General features: G+C 44.0%; 1 protein-coding gene across 6 annotated transcripts in view; it reads right to left on the bottom strand.

Moving 5' to 3' along the window:
- The window catches only part of LOC148387831 (receptor-type tyrosine-protein phosphatase mu), an 89,447-nt gene that overhangs the window by 5,375 nt on the left and 69,751 nt on the right, over positions 1-14,321 (bottom strand). For 4 of the 6 annotated variants that reach the window (XM_088396396.1, XM_088396394.1, XM_088396397.1 and 1 more), the window contains 8 exons: positions 12,830-13,020; positions 10,923-11,010; positions 10,168-10,244; positions 7,212-7,248; positions 3,694-3,791; positions 1,908-2,024; positions 1,513-1,667; positions 1,306-1,441 (listed from right to left, as the gene is read on the bottom strand). In XM_088396396.1, coding sequence (XP_088252522.1) covers positions 1,306-1,441; positions 1,513-1,667; positions 1,908-2,024; positions 3,694-3,791; positions 7,212-7,248; positions 10,168-10,244; positions 10,923-11,010; positions 12,830-13,020 — 899 coding nt within the window. The remainder of the gene's footprint in view (positions 1-1,305; positions 1,442-1,512; positions 1,668-1,907; positions 2,025-3,693; positions 3,792-7,211; positions 7,249-10,167; positions 10,245-10,922; positions 11,011-12,829; positions 13,021-14,321) is intronic. The other 2 variants (XM_088396395.1, XM_088396399.1) reach the window with 1 other exon arrangement.

The following is a 14,321-nucleotide window of genomic DNA, read 5'->3' as shown; positions in this document are numbered from 1 at the left end:
CTGACCCAAATTCACACTGACAACCCCTGGCCCTTGCCAGTTTACATTTTGAGCGCTTTTATTATTGTTTTGTTCAAAGCAACGCACCACTTTTGATAACTCCTCATCCGTTGAAGAAAAAAACAAAGTGGAAAAACCAAAGCCTGCTTGAAAATAGTAAAGCAGATATTTGATACCGCGCAAATTTATAGGTGTACCTAATGAAGCGGCCAGTCACCATAAGGCGCAAAATATGCAAAAGGAAGCAGGAATTCCTCCGCCTCGTGCATCAATCAGTCAAGCCACTGTCACAGTGACAGCGCTTGAGGCTTGATGGAAATCTGTTCTGAAGTGACATTTTCAGCCGACACCCGCTTGTAGTCTGCCCCGTAAAATCCGCACGCACGCACGCACAAGGTCGTCGATGGGAGGCCTGCACAAGCGAACACGTGTCAACCTTTTGATCACAACGTCGGTGTGACGCTCAAGCCACAATCCGCCGAGCGGCACGTAGCAATAAACTAGCACCAGCCAATCGCGGTGGAGCAGGCAGGTGAGCGAGAAACACCTGCAAGGCCAAGAAAAGAAAAAAAAAAGCTCTTTGGGTATACTTTGAAGGTCACTGAATTTAAGACGTGAGTCACCGATAAAACGCTTACTGGTTAAGCTCAACAATGTTGGCAATTAATATCGTGTAGTTCATATACATTTGTTTAAATGCTAAAAGTTAAATAATGTTATTATTTTCTTAAATTTTTTTGTAGTTTCCTTTTTTTTTTTTAAATTAACATAAATATTTGACTATAAACTCAGAGCAGCCAATCACTATGAAGCAGGATGCCAAGTAAAAAAAACCCCAAAAAACCCCACCTGCGTGGTGGGGGGGTGGGGGCACTCTGAAGGTCATTGAGGTTGAAGAAAGAGTGAGTCAGGGTGAGCAGCGCTCGGGCAGCAGTGGCACTGAAACGTTTTGCCATTAAGCCCAACGACGCTTGCCGATTTAAAAGGGAATTACGAGGAAACGATGCGTTCAAGTGGCACCAGATGGCTGCCGTTCAGGAAAGTTCTTTGCCCGCTTATAAGCCTCGAAAGCTCTTTTATGACGGCGGGACATGCCAAGCGAGCGAGCGGCGCAATAAAGCGTTTTTGTGAGGTGCGCTCAGGTGAAAGTGGGAAGGAAGTGTCACCTACATTTGCATGAATAAAAAAAACCAAAAACTGATGATGTCAGGAATCCATCAATCCTGATATGAGACACTGCTATTTGTCTTTTGAGGAAAATGGAGATGATGGAAAAAGCTTTCTATAGTCCCGGAGGCGGCCTACCTCAGTCTGGACCATATTGACCCGGCGTGATCGCAGCTCTCGAACACAGTTGTAGATGTCCACCACACCTTCGCGTTCAGCCATGTCCAGCATGATGTCGATGACGATGAAGCAGCCCGTCCGACCGGCGCCGGCGCTGAGCAGAAGCAAAGATCATGTTTTGAAAATATAGACTTAAATGTTAAGCTGTGAGCTTGCTGGGCGTACCTGCAGTGCACCACCATGGGCCCTGCATTGCTCAAGGTCTTGGACTTGACGCGGCGGATGAAGCCCAGCAGCCCCGTGGAATGGTAGGGCACGCCGTGATCCGGCCAGCCCGTGAAGTGGAACTGACGGATCTCCCGTATCTCGTGAGCGCCTCGCTGAGGGGATGGTGACACACAGACCGGTCAAATAAAGAAACCCAGAGTTCCTTGCACACGCGGTGAAGCAGCATTTCAATGCTTTTATATGTATGGGCACTATTTTGAATGACACAATCATTGTGGAAATGCGTGAGCTGACTTTTTGTATTTCGACTGTGGATTATTTTTTGCTGTTCTGTCCATTTCTATCGTGTAAGGCGACGGCACTCATGAATCATCGTCAGGATGCGAGCGTACCTTCTCCACGGCAAAAGTGCGGATGACGTACTCGGAGAGAAGTTCGGTCTCGATGAGCGTCACCTTGATATCTCTGTAGATCTCTGTGTCGTCCGGCCAGTATTTACAACACTTCACCTAAAAAAAAGACAAAGGCGCCATAAATCGTATCTGATGAGTGCAGTAAAGTTGGACTTGTAAAAAGGGTAATTGGCACGACACGCCGCCGCCTGACGTCTCGGTTCTTTGGGCACGTCGGAATGAGCCGGGCGGCCTCTTGTAAAGCCCCATCAGCAAAGGGGCGAGGCCGGGCTCCATTCGCACGTTATTGCTTTCCATCCGGCAGTGCGTCGGCCATGTGAAAATGAGTTAAATGGTAGAGAACTTGAGCGGCCGGGGAGAAAGAACATGAAAAAATGCATGAGGGGAGGGAGGGAGGGACGGAGGGAGGGAGGTGGCGGCCCAATAATGATGTGAAATAATAAACCCTGGGCTGTTAAGAACAGATTTCCCTACAGGAATCTAAAACACTCCAGTGGAAATATTACTGGTATTAGCCATAATAAGAGTGCAGAATTACCCACCCTCCTCCTACTCTTCTTCAATTAAACTGTTGCCAGTCAGGGAGATGGAGAGATGACGAAGAACCATGTTCACCGCTCCTCTGAGGAGCTCATGAACTGGTTAGCAGTGAAATGAGAATTTCAGAACACGCACGCGCGCACGTGGGGGTTGACTCACCCCAGGACGACGACCACTTCCAGCCATTCGGATGTCGGAATGACCTGCTCCACTCGGGCACAATTGGCCTCATTAAGGGCCCAGACTGGATGATTTCCACTCATTATATTCGTTTGGATTGTGCAAGGTGGCGCTTGTTAATGAGTAACAAGAGGAAAGAACGCATCATCATGCCATTTACAATTATGGGATTGGCATGTTTGGGATTTTATTTTTGCATTTATTTTTTCCGCTGTGTATCATTTACAATTGAGAATAACTGAGCACATTTTGTTTGCTAACTTGACAAGGAATGATAATACTAATCCTGCATGTGTGCCAATGCAAGTAGATTTTCTTTGTCTCGTAAATGTCTTGAAGGCGAACAGATTATTTCCTACGGGTAAAAACTGCGGGAAGCCAAGTGAATTTGCTCACTTCTTCCAAATGAAAATCTGACTATCTCATACATCAAGGTGCACTCCGACCCGCCTCCTTTTGGCCGTGGAGTGTGTGTGCGGCAGGGTATCCCAAAATTCATCAGCGAGCAGATGGCCCGCCGCGCTACGCTTGAGCGACTTTACGAGCGAGCGCGACTGTGCAGCGGCCATTGGCCGGGGATCATATAGCAGACGCTCATGGGACCCCCACGGCGGCGCAGAGGACGCCGCCTGCCGCTGCTAAGCAGGTGTGCAGAAGGTGAGGGGTGGGGCTCGGCGGGCGTGGAAGCGGCCTAATGAGGTACCAGGAGAGCGGCGGGTGAGCGCCGTGAATCATTGAGCAGCTCTGCTACGCTGCAAAATCAGCAGAATGTGAAAAAGGTGCGCTTGTTTCTCAGCACCTTTCAGCCACCGGGGTGCTTAAATTAAGTGCTTGGTGCCGCTCTTGAACGCTGCTCAGCGAGCCAAGTGCAACACATTAAGGCTGCGGGAGATAATAACACGTCGTGCAATATTGAAAGAATATCAACGGTTCTAGTGACTCAATGAGAACCCTCCTCGCTGCCTTCATTTTGTCCAACCTCACAAGAAGCCCAGGAGGGGGTTCATGTGACCAGAGTGGGAATCGTAGCATGCATGCCACTCACCCGGCCTACTTCCACAAGGTTGGTCACCATGACGATGGCCGCCGTGTTTTCTTGCCACACCATCCGCCAGAAGTCCAAAACCGTCTCCTGCATGGGGCCTGCAGATGCAGAAGAAATTGAATCGTTTTTAAACTTTAGCTGCAATATGCATAGTTGACCAGTAGAGGGCACTAGCAGCCATTCAAAGCATGAAGCGAAGCAAAGTTTCATTCATTCATTCTGCAGATAGCTAATTTTCTCCTTTTCTAATGATTGATTATGACAGTCCTAGTAAAGATTTTCAGATGCCTGTCATCATCTATAAGGGCGGACTTATTATTATTTTTGTGTTTTTTTTTTTCTTCAAAATTAGACATTTGCGAACATTTGCTTTCATTTTGTAAAATGATTAACTTTTTTGGGCAATTCTTTTACACACCAAACCAGGAAATGGATTATAGTTAATCTATCAATTCACATCATCAATTGCTGAGTGGGGAGTTCACTAGAATTATTTAGGTTAATTAGAATGATGAATATTAGTTTAATCATGCATGCGAGTTTGAAATTATTACAAATTAATTAGGATATGCAAATCAAGTCAGCACCCAAGCCCCCAATCAACAGCAATTACCTGGAGAAATGTGTAATATTATGTAGACGAGCAAAGTTGATTATTGAAATGAACTCCTTGTTTTACTTGTAGACAGCGTGCACATAATTACATGTGATGAGAACCAGGTCAGAAACAAACATGGGAAAATTGTGAAACACTATTTAAATGCACATCCAACATCAATGATGACAGTGAGTATTTGAGGTTTTTTTTACGCTCCCACATTCAAAGCATGCAGCAAAAATTTTAAGTCTTGTTCCGACGTAAGATTGCTCAGAAGACGTTTCAGGTCTTCATCTCCTTTGATCTGTTTTACGTGTTGTTTTTCTTGTACTTGATTGTAACACTGCAATCTGTCACATTTATGTTTTTTTGTTTTTTTTTTTACTGCTGCCAGCTTGTGCTTTGGAAAACAAAATCTAACAGTTTTATTTTAAAAAGACAAGCAAGAAGTGACCTTGTGTTCCCTCTGAATATATATTTTTTTAATCAACAAATGTAAAATAACCACCTGTGCTCGTCATTTTTCAAAATAACAAAAGAAGAATTTCGGACTATCCGTAGCGTCGAGCCCGACCACCTCCCACGCTTGTCGTCCCCGTGGGAGCCAGCGAGGAGGAAAGAGGAGTTTGGGTGACGAAGAAGCGGGACAGCTGGTGTGTAGGTAGCTCATGAGCACGCGGCATTATTATCATCATTGCGGGAAAAAAAGAATAAAAACGTTGTTCAGTGGGAGTCGGATGCCAAGTTGCATCCTGGAGGATTATTTATCTATTGTTCCATATGTGTGCGGGGATTGGTAGAGGAAGATTCTAACAGCAACAACTCGACTGGGAATTTATTTGAGCATTAAGAGATGAATGAAGTTACTCTTTTGAACTCTGTTGCTAACCAAAACAGCAGGACGTAAACAGTCCCTCAGGTGAAATGCATGTTATAAAAAGGCCACTGGTATTCAAGATCAGCTTTTTAGTAGAAAACAATATCAACGTGTGGCCAACATTTGATGACTATTTTTTTATTTCTGGTGAATTCTTCAGCACGAGCTTACACGAGCACATTAACGTGGCTAATGAGACTCATGTGCCTATTTCGCTCTTTCTAAGTGGAGAACCTTGCCGAGGGGCCGCTCGCTCACATTCTGAGATTGAGGAAGAAGCGGAAGTGTTTGAACATTCACCCGCTTGGGGAATGCCAAGGTGAGAGCGGCAGTTTTTTTCTTTGTCTGCAAAGTTTGAAGTTTCGCATGATTTTGGCGGCGCAGCATTTCGAAAGGAGGTGTGAGGTGGATGGGAATCCGAGTCGCCAAGATTTAAAATAAATTGACGGTTGTGGGGAATTTCATAATATTTTTGCTATAAACAACAGAAAGAAAAGGGAAAAAAAAACAGGTGCTGGTGTGCTGCTTGAACTGATCTGGGCCTCATAAAAACGGAGCAAGGTGAGACGTTTACTGCGGCGAGTAAATGAGCCGCAGTGCGAATACATCAAAATGGCTAATGAGGGCTTTTGAATAGAGTGACAGCTGTTGCACCCTTTGTTGTCGTCGTCACCTCGGCGGAGCCGAGGGACTCGTCGGGAGCTCCGAAAACTAATGAGCGACGCCATATTTGGCTTTGAGCTTCGTCACCGCGTGTCACCGGATCGGCCGAGTGGCCAGCTGCGAATCTCGGAGGGTCGACGTTTTGCTTCAGGCTTCTTATCATTAACAAAATAATTCCTAAAAAATATATTGTTCTCTTTGTCTTGGAGGACACAGATGTTTACATTTGGATTAATTTGACCAGCTAAATAGTCAGGCCTGAATGGAAAAAAGCTTGACATTGCTTTGACATGTTCCTTTCAGTCTTTTAGGTCCAAAATAAAACTTCTCGCACATTGAATTTTTACAGAGGGCTTTTTAGGCAGGCAAACTCACGGGAATGCAATTAAAAATGTCCTCTGCCATGTTATTTTAATTCTTTTGCACCAATCTGTTTACTTTGGGTTTGAATTTGTCAAGCAGCCTATTTAGGCAGGCAAATTTGTCTGCGCTTGAATCAAAAGTCCCTTCTGCCATGTTGTTTTTAGACTTAGACTTAGACTTAGACTTAGACTCAACTTTATTATTTTTACTCGACATGTTACTTTTTCAGCTCAACATTCGATTTCCACAACAGACAGTTTAGGCAGAAAACTAGCCACAGCAACACAACATTTCATCCAAACCTCTCGACGATCAAAAATCAATAAATTGATCCAGAGGAGACGGATTAGTCACGTGTGTGTGTTTGGCTGGACGATCGGCGTGATGCCAGCATGTTTGGTGAGCAAACAGAGGCTCGGCTTTAATTGAGACGCTGAGGAGTAGCTGCGCCGCGCTAATGAACAGCTAATTATGCAACTCCCACCACCCCCCGAGCAGCTTGTGAATGCATTAAGGACTTCTCTTCACTAAACAACAAATAGTAAAAAAAAAAAAAGAAAAGAAAATCTTGGACTTTTCTTTCCTTTAGTTATCATTTTTAAGTATTAAAGAAGTGAGGCAATAAATACACGAGGCAATAAATTGCTAACGATTGAGCATCGGTCAATCGTTAACCTCCAGGGTGGCGATAAGTGTTCGTCGCCTTGCAAATCCACCAGCCAGAGGAACACAGTGACAAAATGTGCCCACAAATGTCAGATAATCCTTTTATTTTTTTTTATTCATCCGGCAGTCTGATTAATTGCTCCCGCTACACAGATGGAAGAGAGAGAGCATGACGGCGCATGCCGCGACATCCCTGAGCGCGCGCGCACGCACTCACATGTATAGGCGACTTCGGTTTTAGTTGGTTTGAATTTGCAAGGATGCAGCACCAAAATTCACTCTCATTCCATTTACATTATGTTTCAATTTTTTTTCAGCAACATACTAGTCAGGCATGAATCATCTTCTTACCTTGAGTGGCGATGTAATGATTTGGCCTGTGGTAACCCTGAAAAAAGAGTAAACAAGAAAGGACAACGTATGAGAAATAAACCTAGAATTTGTTTTTTTTTTTAAATCTAGACTATGATGTGTATTTGTATAGATCTGGACATCTACACACCGATCATATCTGTGTGACGTGCACGCACACACACACAAACACCTTTGGAGCGAGGTGCCAAAGTGTTGATAATCCCTGCGATACGACTAACAGCATCCGTCTTCACAACGGGCTTCCAGTCTGTGGGATTACGCTAATCCCTTCAGGTTGCGCTTGCCCAATTCCTTGTCTTCTCCCCGGAGACGCCAGGCGGGAAACAAAACATCAGGAGGACTTAAAGGCTTCCTTCCACCATTATCATCATCCTCATCATCCTCATCATCACCTTCCTCCTTCATATTCAATTGAGCTCGGACTCTGATGAACGCATGTGGATGCAAAAAAGATGCCTTCCTCGCTCTTCTTCATTTTTAATGACTCCTTTATCTTGTTTGTGCTTTCATGTGACGTCCTGTCAGGCGGCGTTGCCGCATTAGAGGCTTGTCAGGTGAGGAAATGGACATCGTAGAAGAAAAAGGTCACGACTGGAATAAATCATGTGTCGAAAAAGGGAATAAAACAAGCTTCATGGTTGTTTGTGTTTTTTTGGGTAGCTGTGATCATTTACATGTTGTTTTTAGTGTTGCTGCACGTTCTTGCCAGTTATTAGCGCGGCCTGTCTGAAACGTTCAGCAAGCAGGAGTGTCTACCCGCAGGCCTTTATTTGTATTTTCTGACTGAATTAGCACATGGCTGCTAATGGGAGCTTCAAAGCCACAACTGTAACTGTAACATGCATCCCGCTTTTTGGACAAATAAACGCTGGAGGGAATGGAATAAATAAGGAGTGAAGCTGCAGAGGTTACAAACAACTACATAATGTAAATTCCATAAGAATTGGACGCATTCAAATATTCCTGCCTTTGAATCCAATAATAGCTACTAAAATAAGAATACCGATAATCTCTACAAATTGTACAAATTCAATACAACTACATTTTTTTATCTTTACAAAACCAAGGAATTCTTCAGAAAATCCTGATTAACATTTATTACATGTTCCCTACGGGATGTGGTGGGAATTGTCAAAAAAAAAAAAAAAAAATCGCAAACAACTGGGGGAGGAGGGCAAGCATATTCAGGGGGGCAGGGCCCTCACATGGCCCCCCCACTAACTCCGCCAGTGCACAAATCCCCTGCAAAACTGGGCAGACTTCCATAAATACCGTACATGTTTCAAAGGTAAAACTACAGTGAACCTACAAAAGTTGCACGTTAAAATAACGCTCATGTAAAAATTGCCATGTTAAAACAACTATAAATCCTCCAAAAGCTAAAGAGGTTACAATGCAACAACCATAAATCCCATAAAAGGTTGCACTACTTAAAACAAGACTGTTGTGAAGGCCCACTAAAGTTGTTTTAGGTAAAATAGGAGTAACTTAAATACCTATCAATTCAGTAAATCCCCAAAAGCTGCATATCCTAAAATAAGGCATAAAATTCACCCCAAAGTTCCACTGGCTAAAATAAGATCATCTTCTATCTTTGCTAATGCTAATAAATAGTGCATTTATTTAAAAATGTGTTTTTACATGACGACATAATATAATAATTACCAATGCTTGATTTATGGTGAGTACTTTTGCATTTGCCACTATGCATGCTAATATGCAATCAGGACGAGGATGCTCTTTCTTAGCCTAATGATTCGACGTGTTTGGGGGTACATTGACTTGCTTATGACCGAGCCTCCGAGAAGACCATCATCATTATCATCTGGCGGATTCCACGCAATAATAAAATCAGCAGGGATGTTGCCCGCACAGGCTTTTTATTGGCGCGTTCTGATGAGTTAAAGAGTGAGAAAACAAATAAAAAGGAAAAAAACCCCATCATTAGCCGTCTGTCTGCACACTCTTAAATATGCACGTGTTCTCAACATTTATGTGGGCCCCGGCTTGTATGGTGCAAAATAATGGACCATAAAACCAATAGCAGCCAAAGGTAAATAATTGAAGGTGCACCTTGCATTATGAATTATGCGGGGAGAGCGCAACAAGAGATTACAAATGAGTGCATCGGGCAGGTACATCACCAGGCTATTAGCGGCTCGTCTTCCTAAGGGCGGCGTTCGCGTTAAATCAGACTATGTAAGCCAGTTAGGCTGCTTCGCAACACGCTTCATGTGTCTTTTGAACGACTTTAAAAAGGCGTGCCGAAACACTAGAGTCCATGTAAGCGCTGAAATACGCATGTTGCTTAGCACGCAGGGGATGGAACGGACAGACCGGAAGATGGGGAGAAAAACAAATGGAAAAAAATTATACAACAAAATCTATCTTCAAAAAATGTATTACAAAACACCCCAAAAATAAAAAAAAAAAGAATATCTCCGCTAACATCACAAGGAGGATTGGTCGCCACGGCAACCACACCATAACCAAGTGTGTGATGATAACCATAGATTGGCAATAGGAAGTGGTCCCTCCCCTGGCTGTTTTATTCAATATTTTGGATCATTTGCACCACAATGATCCCTGTGTTGCTGTCAAAGCCTTGGTGGAGGTCTTTTCACCTATTTAGTATCAAGCTCTTTTGCTATTATGTGTTTGCTTTTCTTCCTCTCTATATAAGTGCTGTCATCCTCTGATCGTTATTGCTCTTCATTTAAGCACACACTGATACAGTAGCTCGCTACCGTGTGTGTGTGTGTGTGCGTGTGCGTGGGTGCGAGAGCAATCATGCTCCCTCAGGGCCCCCTGCGACGGCGGCACCGGCACCCTCTCTGCCACCCCCCAGAGAGAAAGCGCAGTGACCTTTTTGCGTCAGCGGTGCTGGCTGGTGTGTGTGTGTGCGTGTGTGTGTGCGCGTGTGTGTACTTACATCAACGTAATTTGCATTAATGTAATCAGAGCTCTGTTCGCCCTCCAGGGCCTGCAACCTGACACGCGAGTGATCATCTGGAAAAAGAGGCAGAGAGGAAGAAGAAAGCAGCATGGAATTAATGACATTAACCAGGCCACAACATGGTGAGGGGGAGGAGGAGGAGGAGGAGGAAGAAGCAACTGTCACTCTTGAAGGCTTTTAAAGCATAGTGGCCACCAACCGCTTTATCCTCACAGGGTAGGTAGGCGGAGGACACCCTGAACTGGTCGCCAGCCAATTGCCAGGCACGCATAGATGAGCAACCATTCACACTCACAATCACCCCTATGGACAATTTGTGGCAGCCAATGTTTTTGAACCCATAACTCCCATTTTGATATTTTATTTTTAATATTTTTTGTCACATTCTAAGAATAACTATATTCAAATGTATATGTAACATTGGCTTTTAAATTGTCTGTGTTTGTCAATATGTTGTCTGCTTCCAAAGCTGTAGCAATGGAAGGAGAGCACATGTTACATCTTGATTAATAACGCCCATCCCTTTTTTGTTGAAGGAATATCTACAAAATTCAACAAGGATTGTAGGCGAAGCAACGGCGGAAAGATAAATATGTAACCAAGGAGCAGAAAGGTCAACGCTGCTTCGGCTGCGCTGATAATAAAACGCTCTTGTTTCCTATCTCGCATTGCAAAGCCAGTTGCAATAAATCAGCAGCCGGGGGTGGGAAAAAAAAATGTGGGGTACGCACATGCAATGATGTTCCCGTATCGGTTCTTCATGCGGTTCTCGTCTTTCTTCGCCGAGTCCCAAGGCGCAGACTGTCCCTCGAAGAAGCGCTGTGAACAAAAGACACACCAGCGGGAGGTGAAACATGGCGGCATTGGGAAGCCCTTGAATGCAAAAGACAAAGAGGTCAAGTGCTTAACATCATCATGGGCGAGACCATCATTCAGTGGAAGCTGTTAGCCATACACTCTTAAAACTGCTGCGTCAAAAACAACCCAATTTGGATTAAAAATCCGACCCACCCTGAACCCATTTTTTTGTAGGTTGAAAAACACAGAACAAACCAAAATTGGGTCAAATTGAGTACTTGTGTCCGTCATGTTTTCAACCCAGCAATTTTGAACAAGATGCCATGGCAGCCATTTTGAACAAATCTAAATCGGAAGCTGCGGTTTACACGACAGGTGTGACACATTCCATCCATCAAAGTGCGTGTGAGGGGGTGACGGTGAGGTGGGTCACTTGGTTTGGTAAATGCCCTTTTAGTTGTGGATGTGCAAACATTTGTCATCTACTGTACATGATTTGAAAAAAACAACAACGGTAGTCTTACCTCGTTTATCTGATCCAAAGTTAAGGTACAAGAAAGAGCATGGGTCGGAGAGAGATATAGTACAACGGTAAGTCAACAGCACCACACGCTCCACTTCACTCATCGGTAAAGGAGAAGAAAAAGGGCATTAACCTGAGGACACGGTGATGTCATGGCAGGAACGCAACATGCAAGCATAAGATGTAGTGGGTGGGAAAGTGGTTGGGTGGGGGGCAGGGCATTTTGGTGGCACCATGAAACTAAAACACAGCCAGATTGCACCCGGATGAACATGAGGGATGCCGTTTTTAATGCAAAGACAAAACAAATATCAAAATATTTTCAAAATACCATTTATTGAAATCAGTTGCATTGGATATGGTTTTATTTTTTTGCTTAAAGTTTTGGGGGGGTGTGTCCAAGAGTCCAAGAGTCTATGAACTACGACAAATTAAAATAGAGCAATTTTCTGTTCCAAAAAAGCAGCAAGTTTGCTGGCTAAGGTGGCGGCTTTAAAGTTTTACATGGGCCTTGGTGCGGTGGTTTAAAGGAGAGTTTGATGTCTTTTTCGGGAGAGATTTGACAGAAGGCAGGTAAGGCGAGAGTTCCAGGGGGGGAAATGGGAAGAAGGCAGCATTTGACACAAAAGTGCATAACCAGCGCTAACAGTGAGAAAACACAAACAACAAAAGACAGTGTAAACACACTGAGACAGGAGAAACATTAACAATTTATCTTAAAAGTTGGAAAAAAGTAGGCTGAACACACAACACAGAGAGGCATAGCAAAGCATCACCACATGTCCAGACCCACACAAGTCTTTTCAAATAACATCTTTTTGACCCACATTGTATTTTAAATCCTTGTAAAAAATATATATATATAATAATTAAATGCTCTTTCTTTAAATTGAAAAAATATCCTTGATTTTTCTCTCAGAATTTTTTTTTATATTTTTTGTCTTGGTTGCTAAAGAATTTTCTTGATTTTCTTAAACTATTTTATTTAATATTATGATGTATTGACTTTTCTGAGGATTGCCTTCACCCTTCCCCTTTTTATTTTATTTGAATTTTTTACCTTACTTTTTTCATGATTCTAGTTGGTCCATTATTGTTCAGCGTCTTCTTTCCAAATCTGATTGGTTCATGAGTGTCTGGCTCTGTTATGAGAAATGGGCTGCATAGTGAGTTTCTACCTTTGGTACTCAAAGCACTTGACACTGCTTCCCTATCAGGAGCGACTGGGGGTTCAGTGTTGTGTTTAAAAGTGCTTTTCAAAATCTCAGTGTACATGTGGACATGCGGGCCGGCTTTGGGGACACCCCGTCCACCTACCTCGTACTCCTCCTTGAAGCCGTAACCCTCGGCGCACTTCATCTGCGTGATGTGCTGCAGCAAGTCGGCAACGCGGATGGCCGGGTGCAGCTGGCCGCTCTGGTACGGCACGTCCACAGCTTCTCGCTTCCTCAGCGAGTGCGACTGCACCAGGCTGCTGGTGTCGCTGCCCATGTTCTGGCTCTCGTCTGCTTCGCAAAGCACAGGGACAAGGCCCGCAAGTCAGCGCCGGTGCGGTAAAAAAGCAAACGGGCGCGAGTCGGTGACACCATGCTTAAAAGCGGTAAATGCTACGTTGTGGCGTTCTGGGATGCCGCAGATGGCCGCTTATCTCATTTACTGCTCAGCATTATGTCACCAGCCTCCAGATTGACAAACAACTCTCCCAAAACTATTAATCTGCTTGTAATGGATGGTCACAACAACACGACGCCTTTGAGTAAGAGGATGAGTCATGTGGTGGGAAGGTTCATATCCATCTGTCCCAGAACACACTTTACTAAACCTACAGTCGAGCAATCTGAGGTGGCACTCGCAATTTTGGCTTGGTTCAAAACTGAGGTAGAATCATATTTCGAGTGTGTGTTTGTTTAGCTGACCATCAAAACCATTACAAATCAAACCTATGAATGTATTTTGGATTTTTTCTAATCAAATTGATGCATTTCATATGATTTCCGACTAAATTGTCCTGAGTTTATTTCCTGACACTGTGGATGCGGAAAAAAGAAATCCTCAATACCGGCTAACTCAGTTTTACACTTGTAGTGTGAAACAAGTTAAAAATGTTAAAATGGTTCCTCCAATTTAAAGGGGGAGGTTTGGGATTTGTGAGGCCTGATGTCATGTACATTTAGGAGGAATTCATATCAAAATGTCATCATTTTTGTATGAATTCCTATGAAATTTATCGGACACTATTGTAGTTTTGTGTAGGAAAAGTAATTTGTCTTGGCTCATCTTTTTAACCACAAAGAACCAGTCAGTGGCAGATGTGAGGCACAGATGTAGTTGGCGGGAAGGAAGGAAGGAGGAGGTGGTGGTGCACCCAGAAACAAGGAAGAGGGGGATGTGGCGAAGTGGTAGTGGGGCGGAGGATTTTTTGTGGAAAAGCATCACACAAACACAGCGGCGATTCCATCCTAGCTGACCTGAACTTTAGATAAATTAAAAAAAGAAAGTGGCCCAGAGGGAGGTGGAGATGAAGATGATGCTCAGCTCATGCTATGCTAATGTTGCTAATGGAGGCATTGGGATGGAGCGGGACTTTGGGGCGGGGGGTGAAATGCTAACACTGGTTCATGCAAGTGATGTCACAAAACGTCGGAAGCGCTCGCTCGCTGTCCGACGGAACAACGGCCCCGTTCCCTCGACCCCGGCCCACCCGTGAGCCCCCCTGGGAGAACTTACCATTAATGGGCACTTTTTAGATAGCAGATACATAAGAGGTGATGGAAGTGGAAAAGAAAGAGAGGAGGAGAGAGGACGGAGA

The sequence above is a fragment of the Syngnathus floridae genome, chromosome 14 (genome assembly GCF_059516105.1).
Source record: "Syngnathus floridae isolate MCC-2025c chromosome 14, RoL_Sflo_1.0, whole genome shotgun sequence".
Lineage (NCBI taxonomy): Eukaryota > Metazoa > Chordata > Actinopteri > Syngnathiformes > Syngnathidae > Syngnathus > Syngnathus floridae.
This window is presented reverse-complemented; position numbering and strand designations above follow the sequence as displayed.